This window comes from Bos indicus x Bos taurus, chromosome 2, assembly GCF_003369695.1.
Source record: "Bos indicus x Bos taurus breed Angus x Brahman F1 hybrid chromosome 2, Bos_hybrid_MaternalHap_v2.0, whole genome shotgun sequence".
Taxonomy (NCBI): Eukaryota; Metazoa; Chordata; class Mammalia; order Artiodactyla; family Bovidae; genus Bos; species Bos indicus x Bos taurus.
This window is the reverse complement of record NC_040077.1, coordinates 62,208,279-62,224,365: the sequence shown is the minus strand read 5'-3', so window position 1 is coordinate 62,224,365 and position 16,087 is coordinate 62,208,279. Positions and strand designations below refer to the sequence as shown.

Here is a 16,087-nt window from a genome sequence, read left to right as displayed (position 1 = left end):
TCAGGATTATTGCTTATGTTTTCTTGAGAGCAATGGCTGTGTCTTGTACCCTATCATGTCTCCAGTTCTTATCCCAATACCAGGAACATAGGAGGCATCAATAATATTTTTCTATTAAAGCAAACCATTTGGCAACAAATGCTCAAGTGCAGGGAATCTCTGAGAAAAGATCTTTTTGTGTCTTCGTATGTTTTTTGGAACTAGATGGTGAGCTACTTCAGGGGCTGTGTATCTCACATACCACCTAGAGTAATGCTTTACCCACAATTATCTCCCAGCTGTTAGTTGTTGATTGAAAATATCATCACCAAATATAATATCTACCTATTTTAGTAAGTAGTTTTGCTACAGTAATGTGCCCAAAGTGATTCCAAAGCAGTGTCAGGCTAGCTAAATTCTAGAAGTGAGGCAGCATAATGAAAACAGCATGAGAGTCAGGGGACCTGGATTCCAAACTTGCAACCAAACAATGAAACCTTGATGAAACTGTTTAACTCCTTAGGGTTTCTGATTCCCCATTTGAAAATAAGGGGTTTGAAGCACAGTGTCTCTGAGGTCCCTTCCCGCCCCAGTGAATCTCTGATTATTAGTTATGTGATGTGCGGTGCTTAGTCACGCAATTGTGTCTGACTCTTTGCAACCCCATGGACTATAGCCCTCCAGGCTCCTCTGTCTATGGAATTTTCCAGGCAAGAACACTGGAGTGGGTTGATATGCCCTCCTCCAGGGGATTTTCCCAACCCAGGGATCAAACCCAGGTCTTCCGAATTGCATGTGGATTCTTTACTGTCTGAACCACTAGGAAAGCCCGATTCTAGTTATACCAACCTGTATTTTGACATTTGTTGTCTCTCTACCTAATTCTTGCATGCTATTTCCTCTCTTGCTGAGGACAAAATCTCGGCTTTCAGGATCTGTTTCATCTGCCATTATTTGGCAAGAGTTGTCATCTTTCTCATCAAGAGCTAATAGTTCTGCAGCTAGACAACCTAAGAGTTCATCTGTCAATTCTTCATTCTTTACAGAGTCTAGAATTTCTTGGGAAATTGAATCTGCATCATTTAAAGTTTTTCCAAGTGTTTGATATGGAATTGACTCATTAGTTAAACTATCATGATCCAAAAACAGCGCCCAGTGTTGATATGCTTGAGAAGTTACACTTTCTTGTTTCTCTTGGGAAGAGAAACTCCTAAGAGTTTTTGACTTATCTGAAAAACTATCAAAGTCTACATTGTTAGTTAAAATTTGGTTGGCATTTGTTTCACCGGGAGATGCTACCTTCTGCTCTTCTTGCAGTACATGCATGTTGGAACTCTTCTCACTGGGTACTGCCCAGCTGTTTTCTGAAAGGACAAATGGGGTCTGGTGGCGTATCTCTTCAAGCTGATGCAGATCTCTGAGGCGCGTGGCAAGTATCTGATTGTTAGAAATGTCTTCTTCATCAGCCGACTCTTCCATAGAGACTTCTTCAACAATGGACAAATCTGAGACAGGAAAGAAATCATTCTGTTCAGTGAACTGCTCATGAGCCTGAACCAAGTTCATGGGCTGAACTTCATCTTTCGAAGATAGAAAGTCATTTCCTGAAGACTTAATCTGCCACCCTGTTTCTGAAATGCCATCACCATTTTCAGCATCTTGTAGGGTGCTACCTACAGCCTGGAAATCCTTTTCTTTAGAAATTAAACTTCTGTGCTTTTGTTTAATGCCAAGAGAAGATTTGGGGGGTTTACTATGCGGTCTTTTCTGAGAAAGTCTGTTTCGGCTATTGCTGCTACTCTCACTGTGTGAAGATCGACATTTATTGGTGATACATCTGCCTGATGGAGCTGAGCATATCTCTCGGTGATACTTGTTTTCATGCCGTTCAGCCTCTCGCATGTGACAATAAACAGGAGTTCCAAACATTTCATAGATTCCAGGCCCATTCGCAGTTGAATTGATCTCTTTGAACATGTCACTATACTTCAGATCTAAGTAATTCAGTCTTGGCTCTGCTGGTTGAGCAGAGAGAGGAACAGAAGACTTTTCTATTCCTGGATTTTTATAGAGGCAAGGGAATGACGGCTTTTTAGGTTTCAAAGCCTGGTAAGCAGATTGCTTCCTTTCTGTCTGTGGCATTCTCCTTTGAAACTTGGGTGGTTGCCAAGGTCTGGGATCCACAAGCCCCAAAGCAGGAAAAACTTGAGTTTTTATACTGGTTTTATGCGTGGTAGGCTTCACAGAAACTTCAGTGGAAATCATGAAATTTTGAGGTGTCCTGTTACTGGTCTTGGTCTTTGAATCTAACTTATTTCTCTGGGTTTTCACCTTATGCCTGTCATTTTCTTGGTGTGCAAGTATGTTCAAGCTACTATTGCTACGAAGGATGCCCTTTCGTTTTTGGATGCTTGGTTTGGTTATTGCTGGTTCTTTGGGAGTTTCATCTCCAGGGAAAGTGATGTGGATAAGAGGCACCGTCCCATTCATTTCTGGTTTGGTTGTTTCTGCTACTGATATTTTTGTGCTTGTCTCCATGCTGCTATGATCTTCTGAGAGCTTTTCAATGGGGCCATCAGTGACTGCATCAGACAAACTTTTACGAAGAGTATAATCTTCTGAAATATGGTCTAGTTCAATTGCTTTGCCTTTAAGTGCTGAAGCACTTTTTGAATCAGCTTTATCACTTTTAGTCCCTTCATCCTGGCTTAGACCTATATCTGATGGCAGGGCTTCTTGGAACTTGATTGGCTTGGTATATCCAACTTCTGAATCTTGTTCATAGTTTCTGGCTCCTGAATCCCCTTTCTTTCCTGATGAAAGAGATGGAGCGTTCTCTTCTGCTCTTCTCAGTTCATTACCATGGCAGTCAGTATCCTCTTCCCTACCTGTAGGAAAGTTGCCTTCCTTGAAATTCTCCAGGGACACTAAAGATTGTCCTTTTTCAAAGTGAAAGACTTCAATGTTGACACATCCTTCTCTTTCCTTGGATTTCCTACTCGCTTCCTTTTCCAGATGTTGTCTGTGATGGTGAGCCTTCCAAAAAGAGCACATGTTTCTGGACCAAATAGAACCGTCAAAGGATCTGAGAGTCTGATCTGCTAACATCTTGATCGGTGCTTCCTTCTGCTTATTTGATGGTCTAAATTCATCAGATTGACTAATAGGCTCTGAGAACTTAGGTATGAAAGATACAAGGCGTGGCATATTTCTTTCTCTCGCTTTTTGATCCTTGTGACTTAGGGGTATAGTAAGGAGACCAGATCTCATGGGCAGAGATGATAGTGGTGGCAGAGAGAACTAAAAGGAAAGAAAGAAAAATTAATGAATGTAGAAACACATATGCATTTCATGTTAACTGGTTTCAAGTAATGTGAAGAGATTTTAAGATTCTCTTTAGGAAGGGCTTTAAAGTACAAAGTTATTCTGGAGATCACAATTGAAAAAACTAAAATCTCATTCCTGGTGTTTTCTTAGGACCAAGGTAAGACAATACTTTTAAAAACTAATATTAATATTAACATGACAAGATTCATGCTTATCTATTAAAAATAAAGCCTCTATCATATAAATTATAAAACATTTACATTTTTAAAGATTTCTATTGTCATTTCTGTTTACATTCTGTTTTATTTCTACTTCGTATCTATTCTCTTTCCTGTTTACTTTCCAATGAATTTATTCAAAACTTAAAATTCCCACTTGATGCTGCTAAGTCACATCAGTCATGTCTGACTCTGTGCGACCCCATAGATGGCAGCCCACCAGGCTCCTCCGTCCCTGGGATTCTCCAGGCAAGAACACTGGAGTGGGTTGCCATTTCCTTCTCCAATGCATGAAAGTGAAAAGTGAAAGTGAAGTCGCTCAGTCGTGTCCAACTCTTAGTGACCCCATGGACTGCAGCCCACCAGGCTCCTCCGTCCATGGGATTTTCCAGGCAAGAGTACTGGAGTGGGTTGCCAGTGCCTTCTCCTAAAATTCCCGCTTAGAACGGCTTAAAATTGCTGTTACGTTTATTTACTCTGTGATCATTCAGACCAACTCAGAATTTTCATATGGAACACAACTACTCCTCATTGCTTGGCTGAATTGTTTTGCTGAAGGTGGCTTATAAATCTGCCATGCTATACACTTGAAAGTTAGCTCCTGGGACTTCCTGGATGGTCCAGTGGCTGGGCCTCCGTACTTCCACTGCCAGGGATGTGGGTTCGATCCCTGGTTGGGGAATTAAGTTCCCATATTCCTTGAAGTGTGGCCAAAAAATCTAAAAAGAGAAAGTTAGCTCACTAAATTTTTAAAATTTCCTTGGCCTTCCAACTATTTTCAAATTCAGTTCAGTTTAGTCTCTCAGTTGTATCCGACTCCTTGTGACCCCATGGACTGCAGCATGCCAGGTCTTATTATTATCAGCCTCTAGAGGTCAGTGTAACCCAATATATAATATTCAGCTTTTTGCTCAGTTAAGCTATAAACTCTTTACACGTTTCACTGTGGCCTTGTGTATATAGATTTGAAACCTAATGATATAGCATAGAAAAGCATAGATCATGAGTGGTAACTAAGAGCTACATGTTTAATTTTCATTCTGTTGCCACCCGCGTGTTAAAAGAGAGGAAAAGAAATCTGACTAGAAATAGGCATGAAAAACAGGAGAGACACAGTATAATTCCCCAGTTTTATTGCCTACATGACTTCTCAAAAGTACAAGCAGATTCTTCCAGTGCTTTAAACATCTCCCTAGTAGCAGCCTTTTTTTTTTTTTTTTTTTTTTTTAGGCAAATGAACTTTTTTTTTCAACACTAAGCAATATATATGTATTTTCTCAAAGACTTAAAGGATACAGAAGAGTCAGACAGTTGGAGAACTGCAAGCCTCTTTCAAAATGCTTTACTTAACGAATGAGACAACCGGGAAAATCTTTCTACCATGGAAAAAGAATCACCTAACTTCTCAATGCATTAAAAAAAGAAAAATTAGGTATGTCCAAAAGAGCTACTCACTTCATAATGTGGAGAACTATACCCAGAAAATATATATATACATGTCAAGATATAATTTTCTCAGAAATTATTTGCTCCTCTATAAACTATATGTGAGTTGTTGTTTTTACAAGATTATATGCTGAGGATTTGGGTTCTGAGTTTTTTGATAGAATTTGTCTCTGACAAGATTCTTTGGTTTTAATTCGTAAGTCAAAAATGCTCAAAACTACTCTTACCTCAATTCTTCGGCTACTATACTTCATGTCAGAGATAGAAAACTCTGTAATAAGAAAAATAATAATTATTATTAGGTATTCTTAGTAGTAGGGTGAACACAGTCAGCACTAAGCCAGGGGATGTGGATGGAGTGATCCTGGCTCTGAGGTTTGAGGAAAAGTTGGTAAAATGAAGTTTTTCCAGATGTGATCTACATGGAGGTGGGTGCAGAATCACCACACAAAACTACTGCCACTTAGGGGGATGTTATTTTAACATACTGGTTTTTATATAAATACATGTTATACATATGTTTTATATTTATAACATTTGTACACACATCGTCTGACATTTATTTACTTATTTTTATTTATATTCCTTCTGGAAACACGCGCCCTCTGGATCAGAAAATAGAGCACTTATCACCCATGAGTCATCCCAGTGCCAGTTCCTTGCACCCTGCTTCCCTGCAAGCTGGTGCAATGAGAACCAGATATTTCCCTGCACACGTGGTGAGGTTGCACCACAGGAGGAGACCCTGAAATTAGGAGACTCAGAGCTTACAGAGAGTGTCGGCAGTTCGAACCATCTTTCCCTTCCAAGAAAGAGAGACCTTTACTATGAAATGTATGCTAATGTCTCTAGGAGAAAAGGGAAATGTGTCTGAGTCTTGTTTGTTTGTTTCTTACCCTAGAAAGTTAAGCAAACGGCATTTGGCAAAATCAGCCTTGATCTTTCTGGAGCAATATCTTATCTCTAATTTCCAAGCCATATTTGTCCTTCAATCCTTTTTTAAATTGGTCTCTCAATGCTTTTTACTCAGAAAACCCAGACTTCACAGAAATGTGAAAATATTTGCGTATTATTGTCTCGCAACTGTTGTTTGAACTCAAATATGGGATACAGCATAAAGTCTGAAGGGGTGCAGGGAAGGGTGAGATGGAATTTACCAGGAAGGGTAAAACCTAGTTGTTTTCTTCTTACGAAAACATCAGAATGGTCCCTAAAACCCCACTCACCATTGCAGCTTAAAACTGAAGCCAAAGGCTCCAAACGTATTCAGGGTTAAAGTGAAAGTAGCTTAGTCATGTCTGACTCTTGGCGACTCCATGGGCTGTACAGAATACTGGGGTGGGTAGCCTTTCCCTTCTCCAGGGGATCTTCCCAACCCAGGGATCGAACCCAGGTCTCCCACGTTGCAGGCAGATTCTTTACCAGCTGAGCCACAAGGGAAGCCCAAGAATATTGCAGTGGGTAGAAGAAGGCACATAAATGGATGACGTGGGGCAAGTAGGGACAGTGGTGAACTAAAATCATGTGCCCCAACTACTGGGGCATCCATTTCCCAGTTTCAGTTGGTATTGTCCATTCCGGCTGGGTAATCCAGCACTGCTAGATCTTCCAATTGCCAAGGGAAGCCAGAAGGCTGGAGACTTTATGTGAAATCTCCCTCGCTTTCTTTTTAAAAATACTCTGAAGGCAAAAAAAAAAAAAAAATGTCTGTAGGACCTTTTTTAGGCACAGGCTGCCATTTTGAAATTTCCCTTCAAGAAATCTCTCTGAGATGTATAACAGGGAGAGAAGCCATTCTCAAGCAAAAAACGGTCACCTAAAAAGAGGATCCCAATAAGAAAGGATGCAGGCATTCTGCTTAGCCACAGCTGGCCAAAGAACCACCCCAATTCTTTATCCATTTATTCAGCCAATATTTATTGAGTTCCTATTGAGTAGCCAACACTGTCCCAGATGATGACAATATAATTGTGAATGACAGACAGAATTCTTGCTCTCATAGAGGTTGTATTCTAAAGGTTGAGACATTCTGTGTAAAATATATTACAAAATAATACTAGAAATATAACTAAATATGATTTATAGTTGGCTATAATCCTCTGAGCTAAAAAATCTTTCAGTTATTATAAATATTTAGAGGGATACTCTCCAGTATTGATGAGGAATGACATGAGATGGAAAGGCACTCTTTATATTTCTGATGAGAATGTAGAGGTAAGATCTTTCCAGTAGGTAATGGGATCATATTTATTGAAAGCCTTTAAAAATGTGTATCAAAACTTGCCTCCTTAGGGCAGTAGGTAGCATGTCAATCTCATAAAAAGAGTATTGAACTAAAAGTATGAGTTAAAAGATTGAATGTACAAATTTTCTTCCTCTCTCTCCACAAACTCCACTAAAATGATAGTAAACTAATTTTTTTTTTTTTAAAGATAAAGAAAGGAACTCCCTGGTGTCCAGTGGTTAGGGCTCAGTGCATTCACTACTGGGGCCCTGGTTGGGGAACTAAGATCCTGCAAGTCGCCCAGCCAAACAAAAAAATAAATAATTAAAAGGTAAGGAAGAATAACAACAGAAACCCAGCAGGTAAAGTAGCACATGCATGACATCAGTGAAATTTCTGACAGTGAAAACTATATGGATAAATAATAACCTATTGAGTTGTCAGCTTTCTCTGCAGCAGGGAGAACTCAACAAGAAACGAGAACCCCAGAAAGGAGAAGGAACTGAAAATATTAATACCAGACACCTCTAAAGGTGGGGATGCAAGTAAGACTGAAACAAGGGGTTGCTTCAGTCGGTATGAGCAGTAGATTCCAGACTCCCTGTCCTGCCCCAATAGCTGAGGGTTGCTCTTCTCCATTCCTGGCTGGAAGTGTATACTCTGAAGAGCCTGAAAGATGCTAAGGTGCTAGGTAAAGCTGAGAGCAGAACCGGGGTGCTGGAGTGAAAATGTGAGGATAAATGAAAGCTTCGACCTTGACATGTGACACTCAAGTCTTATAACCTACAGGCAGGAGGCTGGATTCTTCTCACTGGAAAACTAGCTGAGAGAAATCCCTCACCCAGCCATTCACACCTCTGCCCATTCCACAAGTCCGCGTGAGCCCCTGGCACTTTTTAGACTCCCCCTCTTAAAAACCAATAATCACCAAGGATCAACTGACATATGGGAACAGCCTCTAACATGAAAATATGGAGAACAAAACAGAAAGAAAGAAAAGAGCTCAGAGGAAACAGAGATGGTGAAAAACTACCATTAATATAATCCATGCATCTTCAGGAAGCTCCTGAAATTATGTACCCCCCCGACCCCGCCGCCGCCAAATGAGGTATAAACCAAGGGAGAGGAAGCTGTGTACGCAGCACACAGGGATCAAACACAGAGAGCCAAGGCACTTCCAGGATCATAGTGAGGAACTCCCAGAGAGACAGCTGGTCAGGAGGTCCAAGGACCAAGGAACACAGAGTGAAACGGGAGGGCAGAATGTTCCAGGAGTAATGTCTCCAAAAACAAAACAAACTAGTGAATTACCTGGTGTGCAGTTGCCTGTATTGAGGTGCGTTTCTCAGGTCCATTAGACAGGATGGGGATGAATTAGCGACAGATATACAAAAAGTAAACAAATGCTAAAATGAAGCGGTTATTAAAGACAGGATAAATAGAATGACTCAAAAGAAAAGCAATGCCATCAAAGCACAGTCTGGGGCTCAGCTGTGAGTGAATGATATTTTACCTAGTCATAATAAGGGAGACATTAAATATTAATTTTTTTTAGATAATAACAATGAATAGTTTTAATAATGACAATTTAATCCTTTGAGTAATTGTACTTATTTATATGATCCAAATTATATTATTGATAATACTTAAAATATTAATTTTTCAAAGAAGATAGGTTCCATCATTCTACAGCATCCTTAGATCTATTAGATTTTCAAGGTTTTCATAGCACACTAGGCTAGACAATTTGTCTATTATTCAGATATTTTATTTTTATTTCACTTTGTATAGTGAACATAGATTTATCATTTTATATGAAATTAGAAAATAAATACATTGGAGAAGATGTTAGTATATATGTTTCAATGACTACCCTGCATATATTTTAAAATTTCCATTGGAAAAAGGAATAGAGCTTAAAACTCTCATTATCACTCAGTTAATTTGGAATCTGCAATAATGCAGTTTAGAGCTTGGAAAACTGTCTTACCAAAAAAATTCATAGTGAATTTAGCTAACATGTGTGCAGTGTGTGTGTGTGTGTGTGTGTGCACACCATCACTTCTGTGGTGTCTGATTCTTTGCTTTTGAAATGAAGCTGTATCATCATTTTTTTGTAAATATGAAAGCATGAATCTAAACTTCTGATATATTTATTAATACACCTAGGATATGTTCAAAATTAAGATAAATTATTCAAATTTTATATAACTCACAGACAAGTGCTTCCAAAACACTTGTCTAAAATACTTTCATATTTCCCTTTCTTGGTAGTTTTTTTTTTTATTATTTTCTTCCACATTCTATACATTTTTCCTATTTATTCCTTATTTATTTTATTTTATTTTTTAAATTTTATTTTATTTTTAAATTTTACATAATTGTATTAGTTTTGCCAAATATCAAAATGAATCCACCACAGGTATACATGTGTTCCCCATCCTGAACCCTCCTCCCTCCTCCCTCCCCATACCATCCCTCTGGGTCGTCCCAGTGCACCAGCCCCAAGCATCCAGTATTGTGCATCGAACCTGGACTGGCAACTCGTTTCTTATATGATATTTTACATGTTTCAATGTCATTCTCCCAAATCTTCCCACCCTCTCCCTCTCCCACAGAGTCCATAAGACTGTTCTATACATCAGTGTCTCTTTTGCTGTCTCATACACCAGGTTATTGTTACCATCTTTCTAAATTCCATATATATGCGTTAGTATACTGTATTGGTGTTTTTCCTTCTGGCTTACTTCACTCTGTATAATAGGCTCCAGTTTCATCCACCTCATTAGAACTGATTCAAATGTATTCTTTTTAATGGCTGAGTAATACTCCATTGTGTATATGTACCACAGCTTTCTTATCCATTCATCTGCTGATGGGCATCTAGGTTGCTTCCATGTCCTGGCTATTATAAACAGTGCTGCGATGAACATTGTGATACACATGTCTCTTTCCCTTCTGGTTTCCTCAGTGTGTATGCCCAGCAGTGGGATTGCTGGATCATAAGGCAGTTCTATTTCCAGTTTTTTAAGGAATCTCCACACTGTTCTCCATAGTGGCTGTACTAGTTTGCATTCCCACCAACAGTGTAAGAGGGTTCCCTTTTCTCCACACCCTCTCCAGCATTTATTATTTGTAGACTTTTGGATCGCAGCCATTCTGACTGGTGTGAAATGGTACCTCATAGTGGTTTTGATTTGCATTTCTCTGATAATGAGTGATGTTGAGCATCTTTTCATGTGTTTGTTAGCCATCTGTATGTCTTCTTTGGAGAAATGTCTATTTAGTTCTGTGGCCCATTTTTTGATTGGGTCATTTATTTTTCTGGAGTTGAGCTGTAGGAGTTGCTTGTATATTTTTGAGATTAGTTGTTTGTCAGTTGCTTCATTTGCTATTATTTTCTCCCATTCTGAAGGCTGTCTTTTCACCTTGCTAATAGTTTCCTTTGATGTGCAGAAGCTTTTAAGGTTAATTAGGTCCCATTTGTTTATTTTTGCTTTTATTTCCAATATTCTGGGAGATGGGTCATAGAGGATCCTACTGTGATGTATGTCAGAGAGTGTTTTGCCTATAAAATACTTAGGAATATATCTACCTAAAGAAACTAAAGACCTATATATAGAAAACTATAAAACACTGGTGAAAGAAATCAAAGAGGACACTAATAGATGGAGAAATATACCATGTTCATGGATTGGAAGAATCAATATAGTGAAAATGAGTATACTACCCAAAGCAATTTATAGATTCAATGCAATCCCTATCAAGCTACCAACAGTATTCTTCACAGAGCTAGAACAAATAATTTCACAATTTGTATGGAAATACAAAAAACCTCGAATAGCCAAAGCGATCTTGAGAAAGAAGAATGGAACTGGAGGAATCAACCTACCTGACTTCAAGCTCTACTACAAAGCCACAGTTATCAAGACAGTATGGTACTGGCACAAAGACAGAAATATAGATCAATGGAATAAAATAGAAAGCCCAGAGATAAATCCATGCACATATGGACACCTTATCTTTGACAAAGGAGGCAAGAATATACAATGGATTAAAGACAATCTCTTTAACAAGTGGTGCTGGGAAATCTGGTCAACCACTTGTAAAAGAATGAAACTAGAACACTTTCTAACACCATACACAAAAATAAACTCAAAATGGATTAAAGATCTAAACGTAAGACCAGAAACTATAAAACTCCTAGAGGAGAACATAAATATTAATTTTTTAAAGCACAAAGATTTCAAAGATTGCGTTGTGTGCAGAGAGTAATGTTAAATTTTTAAATCCTAATATCTATGAGCAATCAAGCACTGTAGTTATAAACATATTATTTAAAAATGTGGAATTGCATTCTAGAAGAAACCAGAAACAGTATTTGTGCTTCTTATTTCTTATTTTTTATTTCTGCTCATCTGTCTTTTCTGAATTTTTCTTAAACAACATTTATTGATTATCTTAAGATTGCATGTAAACAACAAAAAAATTTTTTTAAGAGAACAAACACCAGCCTGGTAAACCCAGCTGATTTTTTCAGACAAGATCATAACACCTATGGAGCAGACCCCATTACAGAATACTGACTTAACCCAGTTTGTTTTTGTTTGAATGTGCTGCTTTTATTACATCTTCAAGATTCTCTGTGGTTTGGCCAAGAGAAATGCTATTTCCACAATGTCCAGTTCAGTCTCTCCATCTATCCTTTCTCCACTTGGTACCTGTACCAACTGCCCCTCCTTTTCTCTAAACTCACCTCCTCTAGAAAACTATGTTTCTCCTTTTTTTCCCTTAATAATTAAAGTGGGGCTCAGATGGGAGTTGTGAGCTCTGAACACATGTGACATGGTGCTTAAATATGTTGGCTTTGGAGATAGGGGTCCAGGTTTGAACCCAGCCTCTGTAACCCACTAGCTATGTGACCTGAGCATACACTTAACCTCCTGAGGCCTCATTTATAAAACAAGCATGTTAATATTAGCTATATCAGTGAACATTTGTGCCTTGAAGTAATAAGCACTCAATAAATGTTTACTGCTGTTGTTGCTACTAATTCAATATATTTTTTAAAATAGTTACGTGTCAGATCTGGAGCTTTGTGTGGGGAGGTGTAATGGTTTTTGCCTTTGTCATCTGGTGAAGACCAGCACATAAAAAGATAGTGACAATTTAGCATGATGTGTGTTGGTTGAAGATAAGGTTAGGATTCTATGGGAGTCCAAAGGCATGGTGACTTACCCAGTCTTAGAGACATTCAGGAAGACTTCCCAGAGGAAGGCATATCTAAGAGCATACCTGAAGGATGTCTTAATGTTCCAGCGGAAAAAACAGTATGTGAAAATATTCACATATCTGTTCTGGGAATGGAAGGCATTTGGTGGTGCTGATGTTTATTGTCCAGTGAGGAAGAGTGAAAAGAGAGGAGGCTGAACAGAGGCTGTGGAGAGCTGGGAGTGAACTTTGCAGATTTCAAGGAATAAGACCCTTGGGTCTATATCACGGTCCAGTTTGATGTTGACTTTTACACACAGCCTCTAGAAACACAGCTTCAACATCAGGTCAACTGAAATCAGCCAGACAGGGAAGGACAACTATTCAATGATTTCACTTTTATGAGGGACCTAGAATAGTCTATTTCATAGAAATAGGAAGTATCAGTGGCTATCAGAGATAACAGGAGAACAGTGGCTATCAGAGATAACAGGAGAAAGGAGAGTTTAAGTTGAATGGGTGTTGGACTTCCCTGGTGGTCCAGTGTTAAGAATCCGCCTGCCAATGTAGGAAACATGGGTTTGATCCCTGGTCTGGGAAGATTCCACATGCCATGGAGCAACTAAACCTGTGAGCTACAACAAGAAAAGCCCTGCAGTGAGAAGCCTGAGTACTACAACTAGAGAAATCCCCATTCTGCAACTAGAGAAAGCCCTGACCCAGCAATGAAGAGCCCATATGCCGCAGTGATGACCCAGCACAGCCAAAAATAATCAATATATAAATAATGAAAGCATAAATTAAAAAAAGTCCTGTGGCTGTCAAGCTTCAGTTTTACAAGATGAAAAGTTCTGGAGATGCAGTGTTGATGTTCATGCCACAATATAAATGTATTTAATGCCACTAAACTGTATGCTTTAAAATGGTTAAAGTAGTACATTGAATGTTATGCACATTTTACCGCAATAAATTTAAAATTAAAAAAAATTTAAATGCTGTTTCATTTAAAAATTTCATTTAAGCTCTACTCTCACACCCTAATGCTTCCCTGGTGGCTCAGATGGTAAGTAGTCTGCCTGCAGTGCGGGAGACCAAGGTTCAATCCCTGGGTCAGCAGAAAGAAATGACAACCCACTCCAGTAACCTTGCCTGGAAAATTCCATGAACAGAGGAGCCTGGCAGGCTACAGTCCATGGAGTTGCAAAGAGTCAGACACAACTGAGCGACTTCACTTTTCTTGCACCCAAATCCTATCATAATTATGCTTTTTTTCTTTCTCCTTTGTTTGACCTTTCCTCTGTTATGCAATACCCCTCATTGCAATAAGCCAATAAATACAAAATTGCATTTTGCAAGTTTGTCTCTGGTGGTTTAGGTCAATTGGTTTAGGACAGTGTTAAGCAGATATCAAAGACAGCAGTGCACTAAGGGGAAATGCTGGCATCAGTGTGCTATCTAGTAAATAAGTTTTGGGCTAGATAGAACAGCTAACTCAAATCTTGAATGAAAGTATCCTTACCGTATGCCCCCCAAATCTCCCACAGATAAAGATCAACCAAATATGAATTCCCTGTAAAGATTTTCAAATTCTTAAGAAAAAGATGAATAAAGAAATATTTATTGACCAAAGAATAAAGGAATCACTGTATAATTCAATGAACTCACCTTCAGATTTCCTTGGCTGCCCCTTCAGAAAGTGAGGAACATCTCTGGCTACAGACTTGGAGATTATCGTTTCTAAGTGAGGTCTTGGCAACAAAAAGCCCAAGTTCGTATTGAAGAGTTCCTGGGAACGTTCCTCTTTCTTTGCAAGTAAAGGCTCCGTGGTTACCATTTTTGTCCTGAAGCCCACCATCTCAATGTTTTTTGGAAGTGAAACAGAATGTGCTGGTGTCCATTCCTGATGCCCTGAGGTTATCTGACTAAAGGGGGAAGGAAATAGTTTAATTTAAAAGTCATTCCCCATGTCTTCTGGATCTCCAGTTCTTAGCCCACCTGACATCACTGGAAAGTTTGGAGGACTATTTCCAAATGGTACTGCTGAGTGGAATAGCTGTATTGCTGAAAGAACAAGACCTCCCCATTCTCTGACTTGCTCCCCACCTCAGCAGCCCTCTGCCACTCACACTTGGGTTTTCCCAGTCTCTGTTTCCTCAAGCAGAGAAATCAGAGGAGGAAAAGGCAGAGATAAGGGGGTGCACCCTTGTACTTCTCCAAAGGCATTGACCAGAGGCCTTTGACCATTCTCCAAAAGCCCAGTACTTCTCAAACTATCTTTGGTGAAGAATCCATTTAAAATTTTACATTGCATCATGGATTGAAACTTTTGTAAAATGTAATCAAAGTGAATGACTATAAAAATTAAACAAAAATTGAAAACGTGAAAATAAAAAAATTTTCCACTATCAGATCAATAAATATAAAATTACTTGACTAAATGGCTACACATCTTTTTAAAGGTTTAAATGTCCAAGTTCTATACTGACTTCGTTATTGACTGGTAACAGAAGGACCTCAGAACTCTGTTTTGAGTGGCACTGCTGCAAGGTCAGCAAATGATGGTCCTTGGCCCAAATCCAGCTTCCAGTCTCACTTTGGTAGTTTGATTGGATCATAACCACACCCATTTGTTTATATACCATCCATGGAGGCATTCAAGTTACAACTGCAGAGTTGACTCATTGGAACAGAGGCCATATGGCCCACAAAGCATAAAACATTTATTATCCAGCTCTTGCCACAAAATTATTTATTATGACCCCTGCTTGGGGATGTTTTTCTGAATGTGGGTTGCCACACAAGTATATACTTTAATTCCAATCTAACCTTTCAAATAATACTTCTTACTTGTTTTCTGGTAATTCTTCTTGGCCCGTTTCTTGGGGATGGATGACATCTCTCGGAAAAGTAACAATAATCTCAACACCTATGAAAGTGCAGGTCAGTAATAATAAGAAGAAAGTAATGAATTCCAGGGGTAATCAGGAATCAAATGTTTTATTTTTGGTTATTTGGCTCATGTATTCTTAGTAATTACATGATGAACATTAACTAGGAACTGAGTTTTAACCATCTTTGTATCTTTCCTGTCCTAAATAAATGCTTGCTTAAAGGGCAAAGAATTTGTATAACAAAACATTCCAGAAGTAAAATAAAGCTTTATGATGAGCAGTGTTTTCTCTCTGACTGGAGAAAACAAGGCCTCCTTCTGTAAAGTGTGACTGATATCACCTACTTCACAGGACTGTTGTGAGAATTAAATGAGATAATTTATGTTGCCCCATCGGAACTTGCTTATATTTGTCATTTGGTCATCTCTTATCTGATTCCAAGGAGCAACTTTTAGTATAACCCTTAAGACAGAAAGTTCCAACTTATAGAGTGGATGCATGCCTACAAAATAGCACATTAAACAAATTGACATTAAAAACTAGTGTGGGGACTTTCCTGGTGGTACAGTGGATAGGAGTCCGCCTGCCAAGGCACAGGTTCAATCCTTGATCCAGGAAGGTTTCACATGAAATCTAGTTGCCACAGGACAACTAAGCCCATGCACCACAACTACTGCAGCCTGCATGCCTAGAGCCTGGGCTCTGCAACAAGAGAAGCCACTGCGATGAGAAGCCTGTGCACTGCAACTAGAGAGCAGTCCCCACTCACCACAACTAGAGAGAGCCCTTGG

General features: G+C 39.0%; 1 protein-coding gene across 2 annotated transcripts in view; it reads right to left on the bottom strand.

The window, feature by feature from the left end:
* MAP3K19 (mitogen-activated protein kinase kinase kinase 19) overlaps positions 1–16,087 on the bottom strand; it is a 58,551-nt gene that overhangs the window by 8,952 nt on the left and 33,512 nt on the right. For both annotated transcript variants that reach the window (XM_027561969.1, XM_027561972.1), the window contains exons 8-11: positions 15,253–15,331; positions 14,071–14,327; positions 5,198–5,241; positions 829–3,279 (exon numbers count right to left, since the gene is read on the bottom strand). In XM_027561969.1, coding sequence (XP_027417770.1) covers positions 829–3,279; positions 5,198–5,241; positions 14,071–14,327; positions 15,253–15,331 — 2,831 coding nt within the window. The remainder of the gene's footprint in view (positions 1–828; positions 3,280–5,197; positions 5,242–14,070; positions 14,328–15,252; positions 15,332–16,087) is intronic.